The following is a 22,040-nucleotide window of genomic DNA, read 5'->3' as shown; positions in this document are numbered from 1 at the left end:
GGCTTGTAGACTATGCCAGAAGGAATGTAGTGCAGAGAAATCAGTCTGGGGAGGAGGTGGGACAAGAGCAGTCCAGGTAGAATAATCAGCACATCCTCGGGCCCTGAGGGGGGAGAGAATCTGGCTCGACAGAAGAACTAAAAGAAAGGCCACATGTTGCCGGAACAGAGGATAAACAGGGTGAGTGCTGTTGCGTGAGCCGGTAGAGGAGCAGGGACCCATCCACACATTGCCACGTGGGCTAGCCTGATGGTTTGCACTTGATCCTGACAGCAGCGGGAAGATAGTCGAAGATTTAAGCTAAGGAGTGACAGGACTCCATTTATAGGCTTAGAATCTTCTATCACTCAGGCTGCTGTGTGGAGTATGAAAAAGGAACGGAGCAAGAATTGGTGGCGGGGAATTTGCCCAGCGGGATATTGCACGAGTCCAGTAAAAGATTGTAGCAGCATGGGCTAGAGCGTTTGCAGGAGACTTGAGGACAAATATCAGGATATAACGTGGAGACAGAACTAACAGGATCTCCTCATAGATGGCATGACAGAGCAGGGAGGGAGAAAGGGTGACTTCCAGTGGTCTGAGATGGCCATCTGGATGGGATGTGGTGGCATTTACTATCTGAGAGAAGACTCAAGGAGAAGGGGATTTGGGGGTTGGTGGGCTTGGGAAGGTATGGGAATGGAGTGGAGATCAGGAGACCATTTTTGGACAAATCAAGTTTAAGATGCCAAAGTCGACTGGGATCAATCTCTCAGAGCGAGTTCTGAGCCAGATATCAAATATACTTACACACACGCTTTATACACACGTATAGACGGATGGATCTATCGAGCTACCTGTCTGTAGATAGAAAACCTGAGGTCACTTGTCAACAACACAGTTAAATTGTCTTAATTTCAGCAGTGTTACTGATGTGTCGGTATACTTGGTAACTCTTTCTTTTCCTTTAAATGTTCTCTAGTTACTAAGTGAAGAAGTGCTGAGTTACAGCAGCTTGCTGGAGGCCATTGAACTCAAAGGGGCTGGCATGACAGAGCACTATGTCACCCAGTTAGAGTTCCAGGATCTTCAGGAGCGGTACAGAGCAATCACAGAGAGGGCCAAGGTATTGCTACCCGTGTTCCACGCAGGTGCACTGAAATAGGAGGGTTTAGACCTATGCCTACTTAGAGACTCCTTTACTTTCTGGAATGATGCTTTGTGAAAGCACAAAGAACAAATGAATGTTAGTACTTTGAACATTGGCAGAAACAAACAAAAACCGTCATTTGGTGTTAGTACATGAAAGTTGCAGAAGGAAAATGATTCTCAATAAAAATTCCCAGCAATTAACCAACTTAAGAAAAAATTTGGATAGCATCACAATGAAGATTTATAAGTGTTTTCATATGTCTGGTGATGAGAGTTTTCTGAAGCAGTAAATAATCACCAGTAATATTTATCGTTCTGCATTTAGGTCTCACGAAGAAAATAGTAACTTTCAAGCACATCTTACTTCATTAGACAAAGAACATGGAAAATTAAATCCACACGAGTCCCAATCCTCACTTAAGGCACAATATAAGAATTTCAGGGATGTGAGGGCGATCTGGCTGCGACATCTGTCACCCCATTGATCGCCAGGGTTGATTCGGCTGATCTGGCTGGCTAGGCGGGTGTCCCCTTCCTCCCTCACCGCTCCATGTGCGTCCCTCCCGAAGCTGCGCGCTCGGTCGAAGAGGACGACCTTCCCCGATAGAGGAGGACCGTTCTTCGGTCAAGGGTATACGAGTAGCTGCGCTCCCCTGCTAGAACCTCCAAACAAGCTCTCAAGGTCCATTTGTAGGAGAACGTAGGGTAGTCAAGCTTCCAAGACTCCAGACACATCCAAATGAGGCGCTGCACGTGGCAGTCTGCCTTTCTAAAAAAAAAAAAAAAAAAAAAAAAGAATTTCAGTTTTCTTCATTAGCAAAAGTGTCTTCTTATGACAAGTAAGATTCATTCATTGTTTGGCAAACCCATGTTACATTTCGTAAGGAATTCAGAGATCGATAGTTAATTCCACTAAATAATCCTCAAGACCCCTTTTCATCCCGATATTATGTGTTTGTATTTTTTACTTAAAGCTAAAGTTTCATTCTTCTAGGAAATCATATGCCAGTGATTTAATAATCATGTCTTCCTGAAATTCCGAAAGTGAATTCTTATACTATGTCAACACTGCATGTGGTAATGTATTCCTATCTTAACCATCTTAAATGCTCATCACAGGAAGCAGTAACCAAGTCGGAAAAACTAGTTCGCCTGCACCAAGAGTATCAGAGAGACCTAAAGGCATTTGAAGTTTGGCTGGGACAAGAACAAGAAAAGCTTGACCGGTATTCAGTTCTTGAAGGTGATGCTCACACTCATGAGACAACATTGCGGGATCTTCAGGTAAAGTCTACTTCATCTTAACAGGAATTTTCATCCTGAATATGGAATTATTATTTTAAGCAATGGGAAGTTAATAGGACCTTGAATCCTGTAAAGAGCTGATAGCCATGAAGGGAGATCCTGAGTTACAGCATTCTGGGATCTCAGTCGTATATGCTATTTGAGATCCTCAGGTGGACAATTTAGACAGAGCAGGACTGGGACTTGAGGAATCTGGTCAGCTACTAAGGTGGCTGCTGTCAGCAATGGCTAATGGTCTAGTTGACGGTGTTGACTGGCCCACCTGCCTGTTGCTCCCTAAAGGATGAATTGTAACTGGAGCCTAGCAGCAGGAGTCGAGTCGGTAGAACATGACATTCCTCGAAATCAAACTGATGGCACCATCTAGTTTCAGCCGAAAGCTCCCACACTGCTGAAGGAAAATTAGCTCAGGCAGGCAGGCTGCAATGCAGGGCGAGATGAAAGACCTGGTGGGGAAAGTGGCCCTAACTCATTTACTTATTCACTCGGTCAGCATCTATTGAATACCTAATGCTGTGCAGATGCTTTCCTAGCTACTGCACATAAAGATGATTAGAATATGATTCCTGCCCTCAAGGAACTTGCACTTTAGTGAGAAATAATGAATCATGAAATGAAAAATGAACAATGTCATAAAAGACTGGTTCAAGGGATCTTATAGGAACATCAAAGAGAGCCCCGCAATTTTACCTAGAGAGATAGGGAGGGGTTAGGAGGTGGCCCTAGAAGGGACCACGAGGCACACAGAGTAGAGAATGGAGAAAGGCCGGTGAGACAAATGCGTGTGCCACCAGCTGTGTTGGAATTTATTGACATAGTATCAGCCCTGGTGGCTATCAGCTCTGGAACCCTGAACCGGTTCCAGATTGGGCAAGAGGTACCTATAGCTTGCACAAAGGGAAAACAACAGGGTCTCGGAGGTTATCACTGGCATGTAAAATTTCTGGCTATTTCACTTAAGTCCTGGGGAGTGTATAATGGCAGGAGCACAAGTCTGAGATTAGAAAGTTTGGACTCTAATCCTTGGTGTGGGACCTCACACTGGATGACTTGGGGCAAGAGAGAACCTCTCCCATTCAGGGTCCTCCACAGAGCTGTCCGAAGGAAGGGTTAAATGAGATGGGAGCAAAACTCATTTAAATGATGCTCCATTCATGAAATACCTATGAGGGAGACGTTAAAAGGGTCCTAATTTCATTAGCTTATTTAAGGATCTAATCGATTCTCTTTCAAAATAATAAGTACTCTGCTCTGCCACGTGTAGCCGTTGTCATTTCCTCTAGTAGGGTTGGCTTTGTTTTTGCTAAATGACCCCTCTCAGCACTTCACTTCAAATTCTTGGCAAGCACACACCAAGCTCTCTAGCCTTCTGTTTGGGACCTGGGACAAATAAGTCACTTGTCACCAGCAGATGTTTCTCTTGTTCTGTTTGGAGGAAAATGTTTCACTTCAGTCAGTGGTAGCACAGCCTGAACTGGGTACCTCTTATCTCTCCACATGTTGGTTTTTATGTTGTCTTATTTTGAGTTGCCACAAATCTTAAGAAGGAGAAGAGACGTTAGTGGTGGAAATAGCTGATGGAGAACCGTGATATTTCATCTGCATAGCAGAACTTCCTCAGCGTCCTGAGGTCCTACAGTATGCATGGTGGTGTGGCCAGCTGTCTGGGCCACATTTACAAGTTATTTTCTATAAACTGAAGGCTTCATATGGGTCATCGCACATATGGATTTGTAAAATATTGAACCGTATTTTTCCTTCAGAATAAATACTTGAAACATGGGATATATAAGAATTTGCCCAACATAGTGATGATTCGTATGATAAAGAAAACTGTTATAAAATATGGAAAAAGTGATATAGTGGGAAGATTACTAAATTTAGGGCAAGGACCAGTAAGCTACAACCTATGGCCATGATACTTACATTTTAAATAAAGTTTTATTGGAACATACCCTTACCCATTCACTTATGTATCATTTATGGATACTTTTGTGCTGCAGTGGCAGAGGTAAGTAGTTACAGCAGAGACAGTATGACCTGCAAAGCCTAAATGTTTACTATTGTGTTCTTTATAAAAAAAAAAAAAAGTTTGCCAATCCTCAATTAAGAGAAAGTATTATACAAAGTTAAGTTTTTTAAAAAACTATGAATTTTGGAATAAAATTTTGGAATAAAATAAAATGTTGGTGGACATTTTGATTAGTATTTCACCATATATCTTGTTCTTTTCCACTTATAAAACATTCACATTACAACATTCTTAGAGGGGCATCATAGCTAAGAAAAAAAGTATCCATTTGTTTGAACCATATGACATGGCTATCTTTGTAGATTAAAAAGATGGTCAGCGCAATTTCAAATGGCTTGAACTTATATTGAAGATTTAAAAAATACTACTGTATTTTAACTAAAAATGTTGGTACTTCTAACATTCTTAATGCGATTTCACAGGGTTCCTTTCAATTTTAGATGATCAGATCAAGTAACGTATAGATTCCTTATACATTAGAAATACAAGTATATAACATTCTTTTGCGAACCTCCTTAAGGAGATGAGTTTTTCTTTCTATAAAAAGTAGTGTTTGCTCTTTAAGGCTTGGTTCATACCAAATTTTTAGGGTAAATCTTTGGGGCTTATGCTCTGGTGGAAGAAAAGGTATTTTGTACCTACGAGCAGCTATGAGGCAGTTATGAAGATTGGCCTCCCAGGTTTGTATGGCCTGTACTCTCCAGGTCCAACTTCTCTTGACCATCACGTTCCCTAGAACAGCACTGGCAAAGGATCTCTCCTAGCAAAACAAAGGGTGCATGGTTCCTTTCTCAGCCACAGTATAGACTGACCCCATTAATGTCAAAGCAAGAAGACTTAGGCCTTTTTGTAGTTTATGAGCCATAAGAAGATTTGGTTATTCTTTTAAATAAAACCGCTTTCATCACAGGTATTTTTGCCTGAAAGCTGAAAAGCCAAATTTCAGAAACTTTCTAAGATGGTGAAGACAAATGTTGGAGTATACGTGTGTGTAAATTTGTGTATTTGTGCATTAGGATTATTTTACTGGAAATACTTCTGAGTCTTCTGACTTGAGAAATGATGTTCAGTGTTAGGTGCACATTTCTTATAAGATCGAGAATAAAATAATGATTTTCTAATGTGAAGTTCAAGCTGGCACTGTTGACTTGGGTGAGACATGATAACTTGTGCAGGTGTAAAGTATGAATGAGGTGTGACAGCCACACGTTTCCCCCACAGGAGCTACAGGTGCACTGCGCCGAAGGACAGGTGCTGTTGAATTCGGTGCTACACACCAGGGAGGAAGTGATCCCATCCGGCATCCCTCAGACAGAAGACCGGGCTTTAGAATCCCTCCGGCAAGACTGGCAGGCTTACCAGCAGAGACTGTCTGAGACCCGGACTCAGTTCAACAACGTGGTCAACAAACTGAGGCTGATGGAACAAAAGTATCAGCAAGTAGACGAGTGGCTCAAAACACTGGAGGACAAAGTGAGTCTCAGGACTGGACGTCAGTCTAACCGGGCAGCCAAGGAGATACAGTTACATCAGATGAAGGTACAAAGTCTATCAGTTCTTGGTCTTTGTCAAAGTAGCAATGACCTTGCATAGTGTGTTTCTTTAAAATATTCAGTAACTTTTGTCCAAGGTTTAAATTTTGCAAAATCTCTTTCTGCTTACAAAAATGGATTACTTTATGGAACATTTTTCTAACAGCAAATGCTCAATAGAATCCTAAATTAGTCTTTAATAAAATATAATTTAATGAAATAGTTTGTATTTTCTTCCCATACCCTATTACCTTGCTTTGTCAAGATATATGAATGATAGTATTGAAATCATTTAAGTTTATGGCTATGATTTGAAATTGCTCTCATGTAGTGCATTGAAACAATACTTGATAATTAGTTTTATTCTAACTTTTATGCAAATTCAGTAGGCATGATCAAAATAATACTTAGGCCTTTGGAATTTCTTATCGTTATTCATCCAGTTTAAAATTTATCTACAACAGAACAGACAACAGAAGACATAAAAATATATGTGACTCTGTCTTTTAAAAAAAAAAGTTTTGGGGCGCCTGGGTGGCTCAGTCAGTTAAGCGTCCGACTTCAGCTCAGGTCACGATCTCGCGGTCCGTGAGTTCGAGCCCCGCGTTGGGCTCTGGGCTGATGGCTCAGAGCCTGGAGCCTGCTTCCGATTCTGTGTCTCCCTCTCTCTCTGACTCTCCCCTGTTCATGCTCTGTCTCTCTCTGTATCAAAAATAAATAAACGTTAAAAAAAAAAAAGTTTTGAGCCAGTCTAATACATAAAGTATTCAAACTCATAAAGAGTATGGTTTTTATCGTGCTATTATAATACAATTTTTCATGAAGGTTATATATGACACATTTTCAAAATTATATCTCAGAATAAATATATTCTAAACATACACTAGAATCATTTTATACATTAGTGATGATTTTATATATATTTTTTTCTTATACTGAAGTGTAATATATACAGAAAAGTGCCCGAATAAGAAGGGTATAGTTTTTATATTATTTTTCATAAGGGACATATAGTATATTTTCAAAGTTGTGGCGCAGAATAAATATATTCTGAACATACACTGACATCATTTCCTATTATGAAGATACATACATTTGTCTTACACCCTAATGCCTAAGACTGACCCGGTTCCTGCAACATTTACATCGTTTCAGAAGTGGCACGAGGAAGTCATCGCGTACAAAGATGAAGTTGAGGATGTGGGCGCCAGAGCTCAGGAGATGCTGGACGAGAACCATGTGAGCAGCAGCATGGGCTGTCAGGCTACCCAGCTCACTTCCAGATACCAGGCCCTTCTTCTCCAAGTGCTGGTGAGTGCACCACCAGCTGCTCACGACCGGCCAGCACATTTCACAAGCAGAAATGTTCTCCCTTCCTTCAACTTCTGGTGAAGACACACATTTATCAAGAAAGGCCCTGGTACAGGTCTCTAATTTCCTGTCCAATTCTGTTTTTCCTTTTAAAGGAACAGATACAATTCCTGGAGGAAGAGATCCAGAGTTTGGAGGAATCAGAATTATCCTTAAGTTCCTATTCTGATTGGTACAGCTCTACTCATAAAAACTTCAAGAACGTGGCCACCAAAATTGACAGAGTAGATAAAGCGACGATGGGGAAAAAAATGAAGACATTGGAGGTAGGCGGGCATACGTTGGACTTGTCTCCCAACCTCTGTTCTTGCACCCTGTTGGCCCTTTCCCCCGCACAGGTATTGGGAGCATGTGTGCTCATCCTGTTCCCCAGGAGGAATGATGGTCTGTGGCTCACGCTTTCCTCCAAATATTATGTTGTAATCTCTGTAAGGCCAAAAGTTGGCTTTCGTTGATTTGTGATGTGATTTCACCTGAATGACTCAGACTTTGTTGCTCACGTCTGAATTCCAGTTTGAAGCTTAATTAAAAAAAAAATTATCTCAAATTCATGGCACCACGTATTAACAAAAGAGTTTTTACTCAGATCTTTAAGAATACTACTGAGGATGAGAAGAAGATCAGGTTTTTGTTTTTGTTGTTGTTGCTTTAAGTCTCTGATTTGGAAATAATATATTGTTCAAGACTTGTTAAAACCTATATTGAAGTAAGGAAAAGAGGACTCTGATTCGTGGCAGGTCACATCAGGTTACAAAACTTCAGCAGTGTATTTTAAGGGGAAACTCGGGAATGGAACTTGAAAGCCTTTTCTTTAAAAGGAAAGAAATAATACTAATTCTCTATTTGCTTCCTGCTCCCTCTCTTCCTCAGGGTTTGCTAAAAGACATGGACAAAGGCCACAGTTTGCTGAAATCAGCCCGAGAGAAAGGAGAGAGGGCTCTTAAATACTTGGAGGATGGCGAGGCAGAGATGTTAAGGAAAGACATCCATGAGCATGTGGAGCAGTTGAAGGAACTGACCAGCACCGTCCGGAAAGAGCACATGACTCTGGAAAAAGGCCTTCTGTTAGCAAAGGAGTTCTCGGATAAATACAAAGCACTAACTCAGTGGATATCAGAATACCAAGAAATTCTACACACTCCTGAAGAACCCAAAATGGAATTATATGAGAAAAAAGCTCAGTTATCTAAATATAAGGTAGGATGTCGTTCCTCATTGACAAATGCTCGGGGAGGTCACGCCTGTAGGACTGGGTGGAGGAACATGATTCCTGGTGTGTGTCACCCTTCGTGGGTGCTGGAAAATGTCCTTAACATGTCTGTTCTACTGGCCGTGAGTGATGTAGATTTATTTGGCTAGATGTGCTACATCAGGCTTAGTCCTCCATTCAGGAATCATACCTGCTTGATACTCAGATTGTATCAGTAAATGGCGATCTTTTCTGATAGTCTGATTCAGGTATATGGGTACCCGAGATAAATCTTCCTAGCATCAGGACCTCATACGTATGAATTTTATCTCTTTTGTATGGAGTCTTTCCTTCATGTTGTGGTACCCAATGCCTATAAGCTGATCCGTGGTAAATTGAGAATGAGATACCACATTTGTAAGAAAATAAATTCTAATTAACCACCGGTAGCTTCACATTTTAGAACTTAATTTTTTTTTTCAATGTTTATTTATTTTTGGGACAGAGAGAGACAGAGCATGAACGGGGGAGGGGCAGAGAGAGAGGGAAACACAGAATCGGAAACAGGCTCCAGGCTCTGAGCCATCAGCCCAGAGCCCGACGCGGGGCTCGAACTCCCGGACCGCGAGATTGTGACCTGGCTGAAGTCGGACGCTCAACCGACTGCGCCACCCAGGCGCCCCTAGAACTTAATTTTTGAAAGAATAAGTGGTGATATGGATACAGCTATACATGACATGTAGATAGATATAGGTATTTCACCTGCTCGAATGTTGAAACAGTTCATTGAGGCTTATATGTAGAATAATATGTGTGGAATACATTTGACCCAAATTATTTGGCAACAGGTTTTAAGAGTTACAGTGTGGTGGCTTGCCTCACAGCTTTTCCTTTCCGAAGCATTTCATCCTCCAGCCATATGTCCATTCCCGTCCTGGGTTTTTCTGCCAAGGGTAACAGTGTGCCTTTGAAAACGCCACCTAAGCATCACAGCCGGTTTTCCTCCCTCCCCCTCACTGAGTCCTTGATATATTTATTTTTTTTCTTTTTTTTTTTTTTTAATTTTTTTTTCAACGTTTATTTATTTTTGGGACAGAGAGAGAGAGAGAGAGCATGAATGGGGGAGGGGCAGAGAGAGCGGGAGACACAGAATCGGAAACAGGCTCCAGTCTCTGAGCCATCAGCCCAGAGTCTGACGCGGGGCTCGAACTCACGGACCGCGAGATCGTGACTTGGCTGAAGTCGGACGCTTAACCGACTGCGCCACCCAGGCGCCCCAAGTTCTTGATATATTTAAATAGCACGTTTAGCCTGTTAGAGCAATGTAGTTGCTGGAATCTGTCCCTCTAACTTCACATCTAGCTCAAGCTGCAATTAATTACATGAATTCAAAGTCAAATGATAACACCTCGCTGCCTTTTGTATTGAGTTTTTTTTTTTCCTCCAGTGGAAGAAATGAGGTGGAAAACAGAAATATGAATGATGTTAAATTTAGCCAAGGGTACGTCTTTTCCATACATCCCTATCCACGTGTGAATGGCTATGTGATGTGTTACTTTTATTCTGTATTTTGAAACTTTATTAATCATAAAGATTATTCTCTAATGTTTCACACTTATTGATTTATAAAAATATCTATGAGATCTTTATTTGAGGTAGATAGTCTCACACACGGCACAGACATATGTATATATTTACTTTGATCACATAGATGAGCTGGCTTTTTTTTTTTTCTTTGTCATTCAAGTCACTTCAACAAATGGTGCTGTCCCATGAACCATCAATAAAATCAGTGAGAGAGAAAGGTGAAGCTCTCTTGGAGTTGGTGCAGGATGTCACTTTAAAGGACAAAATGGATAAACTTCAAAGTGATTACCAGGACCTCTGTGGTGCGGGAAAGGTAAGGTGAAACCAGAAATTCAATGAAAATGTGACTGGGGCACCTGGGTGGCTCAGTCGGTTAAGCGTCCAACTTCAGCTCAGGTCATGATTTCGCGGTTCGTGAGTTTGAGCCCCACGTCAGGCTCTGTGCTGACAGCTGGGAACCTGGAGCCTGCTTCGGATTCTGTGTCTCCCTCTCTCTCTGCCCCTCCCCTGCTCGTTCTCTCTCTCTCTCTCTCTCTCTCTCTCTCTGTCTCTCAAAAATAAATAAACATTTAAAAAACTTTTTTAAAATAAGTAAAAATGTGCTTATTTGCCAAAAAGGAGTTTTGACTTTATTTCTCAGAATATTAAGGGCTCGTATGAGTCAGGCTTTTTCCTTTTATCCAGATAGGGATTTATTTTATTTATTTTTAAAGTTCATTTATTTATTTTGGGGGTGAGTAGGGGCAGAAAGAGAGAGAAAGAGAGAATCCCAAGCAGGCTCCGCCCTGTCAGCTCAGAGCCCGACTCAGGGCTTGATTCCAGAAACCGTAGATCATGACCTGAGCCGAAATCAAGAATCAGACACTCAACTGACTCAGACACTCAGGTGCCCCTCAGATGGGGATTTTAAGTTTATGATGATTTTTTGTGTTTTTTCTGCTCCTAGTAATTTTTTGAAATATGTAACTGTACTTACCGTATGAGTTGCACTGGGTTTTAAAAAATATAAGGCAGTCATGAGTAGATTTTTGCCTTGAAGTTTATCTCCAATGTGTGCCTGGCTTTACAGGAGCATGTCTGCAGTCTTGAGACGAAAGTCAAAGACCATGAAGATTATAACAGTGAGCTCCAAGAAGTAGAAAAGTGGCTGCTGCAGATGTCAGGCAGACTGGTGGCACCTGACCTCATGGAGACAAGCAGTCTAGAGACAATTACCCAGCAACTGGCTCACCACAAGGTACGCCTGTCTCTAAAGTGCTGAAGAATGAAGGGTGGCTTTAACAGCTGTGCTTTTGTGTGTGTGTGTGTGTGTGTGTGTGAGAGAGAGAGAGAGAGAGAGAGAGCGTGAGCACACATCTCTGGATCATAACAACTGTACTTAAAGAATCAGGTCTGAGTTTCAAGAACATCTGATAACTGAGAACAGTGGAATTCAGTATTTAAGTGAAGCGACAACAGTTCAATCCTGGCTTTCAACTTCTAGACACATCGTGGTGTTTTTCCCAGCTAATAGTTTCCCCCCAGCCCCCCGAAGAATTTAATCTTTCTAAAGTAATTTATCACAGGAAGATATTAGCTTTATTTTAGAAAAGTGTGGCCAGAGATAGGGTAAAGGAATAGTAATCATAAGGTGTCTGGATCCTGGCCAGACTCTGTTCTTCCTAGCCGGGGGAACTTAACCTCTCTGAGCCTCCTCCTTTTGCTGTTCTCTGAAGGCCAATAAAGATACCAGCCCCGTCACGGAGCTGTTGTAGTGTCATGGTCGTTACAGGCGATGATGTACATGAAAGCATTTTGTAAACCACGAAGCACGGTTACTGATATGCACTGTTCTGATCTTTATTATTATGTATTGGTAGTAATTATATGTGCCAGATGACAGATGTCATGCAGTCACAATTTTATGGAGCAACTTTGGTGACCTTAATGGGAAACTGAATTTTAGTCATGATGTGCTCAATATCTAGTGTGTCTTAAGAAAGCCAGTTAACCTCTTCAGGCTGCAGGATGCCTTATATTGAGGAGGAAATTTTATGTAGCAAATAAGAATAGAGAAACAAGTACACAATATATTCTACTAGGCACCGAGGAAATGCCCTCAATAACCTCATGGTGCAGTGGTTCTATAACAACTCAAAGACAAATGGTTCTTTTCGATATGGTGTGTATGCGATAACCATTAACCCAGCACCAGTTCAGAACATGGTGGACTGTGGGCTGCTGAGATCCCATTAGAGTTTCTCTTAAGTATATCGACGTGTCAACCCAGGAAACCTGGTGTTGGAATGTGCCACTTGTCGCTAGTATTGTATCGCTGTAAGGAAATTAAAACCTGATTTGAAAAAGTTGGTTCCCCCTCTGTAAGGGATCTGTGAAAATGCTCACTGGAGACCACGTATGGGGATGGGGGTGTGTACAAGCTGGAGTCAGGCAGAGTGGGGTCCAGAGCCTGGGGCCCTGCCATTTACTGATGATTTGACTTGGAGCATGTTATATAACCTCTCTGTGCTTCAATCTCCTTAGCTGTAAAATGATGATGATAATATACACTTATTAGGGATATATATAGTTCCTAGACTATACCAGGTACTTAATAAATGGTGCATGGTAAATATTATTTTTATTAGTATAAATACTATGTAAGTTAGGTATTATATAACTATAAATTACTAATAAGGTAGTCAATTATTATATCGTAGATATTATATTATTAATTAGATATTAGTAAATTAGATTAAGTAGTAATTGGGTTATTTTAGATGTAAATTATACCAGAGTTATAATTTATAGAGCTGCAAAATGTATGGACACCCATTTTGCTGATAATAATACCATAGAACAGATATCTCTGTAACTGTATAACTGAGGTCATCCATGAATTCACTCTCGTCTTAACGGTTACTGCATCATCCCTATATAACTTAATCTATTAAACTCATTACCTCTCCCCATGAGAGTATCGTTAAAAACAGATTTTCTGTTTGTTTGTTTGTGAATCTGGTCACCAAGGCAAAATGCAAAAGTCTTTCAAAAACATCGTTAAACAGTGAAATGATTGATTTTAAACTTTTTTGATAAATTGGTTATTTAAAAACTGAAGGTGAAATTATGAGAACTCTGTATTTTTTTCCATTTTTGCAGGCAATGATGGAAGAAATTGCAGGTTTTGAAGACCGTTTGAACAACCTTAAAAGTAAAGGCGACAATTTGATCAGCCAGTGTGCAGACCACCTTCAAGCAAAACTAAAACAAAATGTGTACGCTCACCTGCAGGGCACTAAGGACAGTTACTCAGCTGTCTGCAGTACAGCCCAGAGGGTGAGTACCCCTCGAATATTCTAGAATGACAATGAACTAAAGAGGAAGTCTGTATAATCTAGAGCTTTTCAAAAATAACGTTGATCTTCAGTCTTCAGGATAACTTTGTTGCATTTCCAGATAGGAAATAAGATGATAGGTTTCATAGCCTCTGTGTGGACACACAATCACATATCACACATTTGATCGATGTGAAGATATTCAGTTTTCCCAATCCCTTTATTTCATAGATTGATTGTGAAAATTTTTAAAAATTTTGTTTCCTTTTGATTTGCACACTATCAATACTTATAATTTGCCATTTATTCTCTAACACCAAGGTAAGTTTATTCTGTACTTTTCACAATAATTGTTTTCCGTTTAACTCTATGCCACCTAGGTTCTACTCCAATTCAACATTTTTATGAAATCATCTAGAACTTGGATAGGGGAGGGGGGCCTGGGTGGCTCAGTTGGTTAAGCGTCCAACTTCGGCTCAGGTTATGATCTCACAGTTCGTGAGTTCAAGCCCCGCGTCGGGCTCTGTGCTGACAGCTGAGAGCCTGGAGCCTGTTTTGGATTCTGTGTCTCCCCCTCTCTCTCTCTACCCCTCCCTGGCTCACACTGTCTCTCAAAAATAAACATTAAAAAAAAGAAATTGGATAGGGGTGCCTGTGTGGCTAAGTTGGTTAAGCATTTGACTCTTGACATTGGCTCAGGTCATGGTCTCATGGTTGTGGGATCAAGCCCACCTTGGGATCCTCACTGAGCATGGAGCCTGCTTGGGATTCTCTTTCTCCCTCTCTCTCTGCCCCTCCCCCACTCATTCTGTCTCTCTCCCTCTGTCTCTGTCTCTTCCCTGCTCTCTCTCTCACAAAAATAAATAAATAAACTTAAAAAAAAGAAATTGGATAAAGGAGTTAGTATCAAATTTGAGACATAACTTAATGGGTGTTCTTTTTTTAATTTTTTTTTAACGTTTATTTATTTTTGAGACAGAGAGAGACAGAGCATGAACGGGGGAGGGTGAGAGAGAGAGGGAGACACAGAATTCAAAACAGGCTCCAGGCTCTGAGTGGTCAGCACAGAGCTTGACGTGGGGCTCGAACCCACGGACCGTGAGATCATGACATGAGCCAAAGTCGGACGCTTAACCGACTGAGCCACCCAGGCGCCCCTTAATGGGTGTTCTTAATGGAATTCCTAATGTTATAGAAATAGTCTAAGATGGATAAGAATCACTCTTCTAACAAAAATTAGTTAAAATCAATGAATTGTGTTTTATCATTTCAGAATTTTTAAGTGGCATGGCAAAACATCTATTATTTTTGTTAGTGGGCTAGCCAGTAAAAACTGGAGGTATACACATGACATGGGAAAAATGCTCTGTCTTCATCATGATTAAAAAAAGATGCTAGGTGACATTAATTGACTCACTGGACTTGAAAAACTCACATTCAAAAAATTAAGAAAGGAGTGGCTAGGACTCAGTTGGTTAAGCATCCAACTCTTGATTTTGACTCAGGTCATGACCTCAGGGTCATGAGATTAAGCCCGCGTCAGGCTCTGTGCTGAGCCTCAGGAGTCTGCTTAGAATTCTCTCCCTCTCTTTCTCTGTCTCTCTCTGTCTCTCTCTCCCTCTGGCCCTCTCCCCTGCACACTAGAAAGTTCCATGCTGTTTTATTTCATTTCACTCCCTTTTTCCCTCTATGTCATCATCTGCAATTATTTGTTAGATTTACTTAATCCTTCAATAGAGATTTTTTTTGAACACTGATTTTGTAGCACGCATTTTCTACACATTAAGGATATTGTTTAACTGAAAAAAAACTGGTAGATTTTCAAAGACAAACACATAATTTTAAAATAAATTTTTAAAAACTGATGAAATTCTAAGAACATAATCAGAACCTTGTAATTAATGTGTGTAAAATGATAAAGAAAACTAAACACCTTATCTCTTTTTAGTTCTGCTAGAATAAGAATAAATAAGAGACAGTTCCAACGTCAGATGAAAATGGTGAATTTAACAGATGACAGAGAAAAGCAGAATTCATTGTTTCTTTTGTGTTAAAAGAAGAAAAGCCATGCTAACTTCATTTCCTTCTTTTTTCTTTTCTTTCTTCTTTGTTTTTAATAGAATAGTTTGTTCAGAAAAACATTATAGGCATATTTCACCTTGATTCCAAGGAGACACGTAATAGTTTCTTAGTATGTCATTATGGATAAAATGGAAATTGGTTGGCTGGTTGAGGATTAATGAATTGAGTAGACATACTAGAAGATGTTTGGATTACTATGGATTATTGTTGTCCTGGAATACAACTTCTAAAATGAAATGACGGCATCCAACTTTCCCATTCCCTATGTTACAGTTTAGTTCCAATTTGACCATATTCTTAAAGCAGAAGTATTTGAGTTAGAGAAATACTGGTTGCCTTTTCATGATGCGGTGTTTTATTTTTATGTTTAGTTTCTAGCTTAAACAAAACGTACAATATTTATTCGATGGCGGTGGTGGGAGGGACTGCAAAAGCTCTGATTTATGTTTGACAGTTGACTTCAAAGGTTTCACGTATTCTACCCATTTCTACTGTTACATTAGCCCTGCCCAGATTCTCTTCCTCTATTCAAGATATTATAACACGCAGGTTGAGAAGTGATAAATTAAAGATGGCCATTGAGCTTTGCCATATTTTGGAGCATAAGCAGACTCCTTAGATGTGTATATGGTACTGGGGAGTCCTGTGGATAAAATCCATGTAAATGGCCCGGTCAGTGTCTTTCATTTGAGTCCGGTGATCTTTATAGAGATCAACAGAGATTTCCTGAACATCCTAATAACCGTCCCATGATTGTTTCGTCTCAGGTGTACCAGAGTTTGGAACATGAACTTCAGAAGCATGTTAGCCGACAAGACACTCTACAGCAATGCCAGGCCTGGCTCTCTGCAGTCCAACCAGATTTAAAGCCAACCCAGCACCCACCTCTGAGCAGAGCAGAAGCCGTGAAGCAGGTAGTAGAGTCCTGAAAGTTTATGTCATACTGTGATTCACTCGTTCAGTGAAATTGTGTTAAGTATTTACTATGTACCGAGTTGTGCTGACTCCTGAGGGCATAAAAGTATAAATAAAATCTGAGCTTCACTGTCGTCGAGTTCACGTTCTAAGCTAGGAAGATGCACACAATACTGACGGTCAGCCTGGTAGAACAGAAAGAGCACAGGCAGTGTAACTGAGGCATCAACTTTAATAACTACTCAGCAGGGTAACCATGGGTAAGTCACTTAATTTTTCTGAGCCCCAGGGTCCTCGTATGTAGTGATGATTGTAAGTATATTTACTTCTGAAGGTTTTGAAGAAATTCACGTGTCATACTGCAATGTACGTGATTTGTAAACAGAATGGAGGGGTGATTTTTTTTTTCCCCCCACGGGATATTTGGCCATGTCTGGAGACAGTTTTGGTTGTCACCACGGGGAGTGTTGGGGTTGCTGTTGGGACCCGCCAGGGAGACTGCTGAGCCCTGTGCTGAACAGGGCAGCCCCACAGCAGAGATGCACTTGGCTTCAAATGTCAATAGTTCTGAGGTTGAAAAGGCATAGAGACATAAATCCAACAAATTAGGATGTAGGGTCCACTCCCCTGTGAGGTCTTCCGTGGTCTCCCCCGCGACCCCCCACCCCCACCTCTTTGACCTTTGCTCCTACTGGGTCACTCCACGCCAGTCTCAGGGCTTTGAATTTGCTGTGGATTCATCACCTGCAATGTTCTTTCCCCAGGGCATTACTGGCTCCCTCCCTGAACCAATTCCATTCCTCAGAGAGCTCTTGGAGGTACACTCCCCAAAGGAGCAGCACCTCTTCATCCTACTTCCCTACCTTTACTCTGCTACATGTGTTTATCACTACCAAACATCGCATTGCATGTTCATTTGTTTACGTATTATCTGTCTCTCTCATAAGAACATAAGCTCCATGGAAACAAGGGTTTTGTTTTGGGTACTGCAAACACAGTGTCTAACACAGAGCTTGCAGAGACTCTGAGTCTCTTCACAGAAACACATGTCTCTGTGTTTCTGTGTATAGATTAAAGATCCACCCGGAGAGGCCTTCCTTAGGGCTATGGAAAGGGAAGACCACTGCAGGAAGTTTATGCAGAGGAAAAAAGCCCAGCCATCTTCACTTTTACTAAACTGGAATGAAGCTTACAAATGCACGATGACCTTTTCTTTCTGTCTCTAGAATGTGAAGAAGCAGGCTAGAGTAGGCTACTGATTCTTCCTCTGAAATGGAAAACAAGCTAGAATGTGAGCAGAGAATCTGGAAAGATGGTAGAAGTTTCTTGTGTGTTCTCTTTCCCAGACCATAATTACGTTGAGAAGCAGCCGCTGGGCAGATGGATCCCTGCCAGTGTGTTTTGAATTCCTTCCTGGAATCACTAATATGCATCATTTATAACAAGGATGAAAATATTGAGCATAGCAAGGTTATTTTTGGAATGTCAACAAGATACTACAAATGGTACAAATATTTGCTCTGTAAACATGGCATGTTTCTCTTTCACTCTGACAAGTTTGGGGTTGTTTCCAGGTCAAACACTACAGAGCTTTGCAGGAACAGGCAAGGACTTACTTAGATCTCCTCTGCTCCACATGTGACTTGTCAAGCTCTTCAGTGAAAACCACAGCAAAAGACATCCAAGAAACAGAGCAAATGGTAAAATGTTTAAAAATCATTGTATTGGTCTGTTTTATTATATTCTCTTGCTTCAATGTTAGAAGTCAAAGAAAATATTTCCTTGGGTTATTCTTTCTATTGGATTCTACAGCCATTATAACAAGTAGATATTTGAATTTCAACTAAGTCATAGAAAGTAAGCACAAGGATACCGATGCCACTGAATTGGAACATTTAGTTGCATTGAACCACTCATCATTAGTACCTCTTTCCGCTCCTCTTTTCTCAATTACCATTCTCTCTTCTTTTCTGATTTTTCCACTCTTTTTTGTTTTTCTTTTCTTTTTTTCCAACTTTTTCTTTAGATAATACTAAATATGAAAAGGATCCCTGATCCTTGCTTTATATTACGGATAGGAAAGAGCATGCCATCTGTCCAGGCCCTTCTAATCCATCCACGGTGACTGAGGGTGGTGTTGAGAAGGATTCTGAAGCTGTGTCTGGGCTCATGTTGTGAGAACAACACGTTGTGAGAAGTCAGCAGTACTTGTCCGCAGCAGGTGCCAGCACAGAAACATGTTGTGAGAAGTCAGCTGTACTTGTCCGCAGCAGGTGCCAGCACGGAAGCTGTGTGTTCGCCAATGCTGCCTTAAATGTGTTAAGGCCACACGCTTGGGTTTAAAACAAAAAAACTTAAAAAAGAGTCAGGTTTGATATTTAATTGACTAAATATTCGCAGAATAGAAAAAGGATATAAAGGAAAAAAGTATGGGAGAAATTAAATAATTAATAATGTAGATATTAAAATCATTAGAATCATGTGTGTTTTTTTTTAACTTTTATATTGTCAAAACAAATCTCTCCTTAAATCCCTATGAAAGATGATAAAATTCACATATCTTCCTAAAGACATTATTTACTGAGGAGCGCCTGGGTGGCTCAGTCGGTTAAGCGTCCGACTTTGGCTCAGGTCCTGATCTCACAGTTCGTGGGTTCGAGCCCCGCATCAGGCTCTGTGCTGACAGCTCAAAGCCTGGAGCCAGCTTCAGATTCTGTGTCTCCCTCTCTCTCTGCCCTTCCCCCACTCATGTTCTCTCTCTCTCTCTCTCTCTCTCTCTCTCTCTCTCTCTCTCAAAGATAAATAAATGTTGAAAAAATTTAAAAAAATTATTTACTGAAATAAATTATACAGTTTCAAAAGTCAGTGAAGGCAATCTAAAAATACATCCAACACTTACTTGGTGTCTTGTAAGTATCAAGAAATGCACAATCAAGAGCAATATAAGTCTTTTCTAGTTAACCCCAAGACTGAATTCATGAGTCAGTCAAGCAGATATGTCTACTGAAATGCCCAATGTAAAAAAACAGCTTTGACCTAATACATTGTTAAAACTTCCAGAGCTTTACAACTAATTGAAATCATATGGCATAAGTCTTAGACATTTAAAGTCTTCAGAAAATCTTAATATAAAACCTACTTTTCTTGCCTCTGTGTTCTCTCAAGATTGAGCAAAGGCTTGTCCAGGCCCAGAACTTAACTCAGGGCTGGGGAGAGATCAAGCACATGAAGGCTGAACTTTGGATTTACCTCCAAGATGCTGACCAGCAACTACAGAACATGAAGAAGAGGCACTCAGAACTGGAGTTAAACATTGCACAGAACATGGTTTCCCAAGTGAAGGTAGGAATTCATGGGGTCCAGGGGAGATAAAGGCGACTATGGCCTATGACTGGCTTATGTCAGTCACTCCTTCAACATTAGTATAGCTATTTAAGGAAGGAGATAGAATCAGAATAACCTTGATTCGAAGCCAGGAAAGGACAGACGAGAAAGTAAATATTTAAATATATTCTCAGGGCTACAGTTAGCTACTTGGATTGAAGGACGTTCACTAGGTAGTTCATTTCTGAACAAAACAGCTGCGGTTTAGCCGAAAGAGCCAGAAGACTCTGCCACTAAACAAAGGTGAAGCCTTATTATTTACTAGCCTTTCGCCACGATATTGCTAAGGCTGTAGGATTGTAAATGTATCAATTAATTAAATGTATCTAACCTATAAAATATGTATTAATATATGATTAATGTGAAATATATGAATAGGATTTATATTATAGTTTAAATATAATAGAAAATTATTTAAAGTATATTAACTTGATTAGAAGTTGTACCAGATTTTTGACAAACTTTAAGATTTATTTTTGTCTGTGATAGTGAGCCATTTATATTTTCTACTGGAACATTGTTTGCATATGCAGAAAAAAAAAGAATAGAGATACATTTTTTTCTCAAAAAATTTTTAGAAAACCAGGGCTGCACTTAAAGATAAAATACTGCCTTTTTTCCCTTAATGACTGCAGTATTGTTTCAGTCATTGTTACAGTATTGATCAGTTTCTCTTTATACTTCTCAAAATAACATAGCAAAGGAAAATACCACAGTTACCCTTTGATTCTTACATACTTGAAAATATTCATAATATTTTAGATTTTTAGATTTTTAGATTTCCTTTTGTCCTTCATGACCCCTTCATTCTACCTTCTCCAGCTACTTGAAGTGTGTGCAAATATTATATCTCTGTCTCACTCTGTGTTTATTGGGGGCATGGGAGGCTTATTACATCTAATCTATTTTGTTGTTGTTATCCTTCAGGATTTTGTTAAGAAGCTACAGTGTAAGCAGGCATCAGTGACCGCGATTACAGAAAGGGTGAATAAGTTAACCAAGAAGCAGGAGTCTCCTGAACACAAGGAAATAAGCCATTTAAATGACCAGTGGTTAGATCTGTGCCTTCAGGCTAACAGTCTGTGCTTGCAAAGGGAAGAAGATCTTCAGAGAACAAGAGATTACCATGACCGTATGAATGTTGTTGAAGAGTTCTTAGAAAAATTCACTACAGAATGGGATAACTTAGCCAGGTAACAGCATTTCTCCAGCGGCTCACCAAAACGCTAAGCCAGAAATGTCCTCCTTTTTATAAAAATCAAAAATGTCTTACAATTTAAACATCCTATTGTCTGTTGTTGTAAATACTGATGAAACATTATTAAGAACCTCATGTTGTCCTGTGGATACAGAGTCATGGTTTTCCTCACTCGGTGTTAACGTAACCAGTGAGTAAAAGGAAGATGTTTGAAAAAAAGCACCATTTTCTGCCATGACCTGAAGAGACATTCCAAAGACTATTACACGGTGACTTCAAAGAATATCCCAAGAATATGTCTAGTTTTATTTAATTATCAGCTATGAGACTATCATCAATTCATGAAATGAATCCTTCTTGAATCTCTGTATTCCATAGGTTTCTTATCATTTCCGTAAAGTGTTACATACTATATAATTCAGTCAAGTTTCCTTGCACTTTTGGAATTCTAGAAATTAGTGAACAATCCAAATTCAATCAATGTGTGTCCTTTGTGATTTTGTAGCGATCGAACCCCTCTTACCTTGTTTGAAAAGGATTTCCTTCTTCCCCACATATACTGGGTCATCATATATAAACTTCTGATCACTGTAATTGTTAAAATCCACACTTCTTCTGCCTAGATTTATTAATTTGTAGCAATTAAAACTGAAAACATTATTCTAAAAATTTTTTTAACGTTATTTATTTTTGAGAGAGAGTGAAACAGAGCACAAGCGGGAGAGGGGCAAAGAGAGAGCGAGACACAGAATCCGAAGCAGGCTCTAGGCTCTGGGCTGTCAGCACAGAACCTGACACAGGGCTCGAACTCACAAACTGCGAGATCATGACCTGAGCCAAAGTCAGACACTTAACCGACTGAGCTACCCAGGCGCCCCTAAAAACATTATTCTAGATATAAATTATAGTGCTTTTTCTGGAAGGAGGTGCACTATTTTCTGATTTGTTTACCTTTCCTTGATGCTCAGCATTCTACAAGTCTTTGAGACAAATCCAG

The 22,040-nt window shown here is 40.2% G+C and overlaps 1 protein-coding gene across 1 annotated transcript in view; it reads left to right on the top strand.

Moving 5' to 3' along the window:
• SYNE1 (spectrin repeat containing nuclear envelope protein 1) overlaps positions 1-22,040 on the top strand; it is a 472,071-nt gene that overhangs the window by 257,481 nt on the left and 192,550 nt on the right. The window contains 13 exon segments of the mRNA XM_043592628.1: positions 962-1,105; positions 2,251-2,415; positions 5,690-6,007; positions 7,156-7,311; positions 7,467-7,637; positions 8,242-8,568; positions 10,308-10,460; positions 11,217-11,384; positions 13,289-13,465; positions 16,314-16,460; positions 18,036-18,161; positions 19,627-19,803; positions 20,773-21,038. Of these exon segments, the coding sequence (XP_043448563.1) occupies positions 962-1,105; positions 2,251-2,415; positions 5,690-6,007; positions 7,156-7,311; positions 7,467-7,637; positions 8,242-8,568; positions 10,308-10,460; positions 11,217-11,384; positions 13,289-13,465; positions 16,314-16,460; positions 18,036-18,161; positions 19,627-19,803; positions 20,773-21,038 (2,495 nt within the window).

The sequence above is a fragment of the Prionailurus bengalensis genome, chromosome B2, assembly GCF_016509475.1.
Source record: "Prionailurus bengalensis isolate Pbe53 chromosome B2, Fcat_Pben_1.1_paternal_pri, whole genome shotgun sequence".
Lineage (NCBI taxonomy): Eukaryota > Metazoa > Chordata > Mammalia > Carnivora > Felidae > Prionailurus > Prionailurus bengalensis.
Note: the sequence above shows the minus strand (reverse complement) of the source record. Positions and strands in the feature narration are given on the sequence as shown.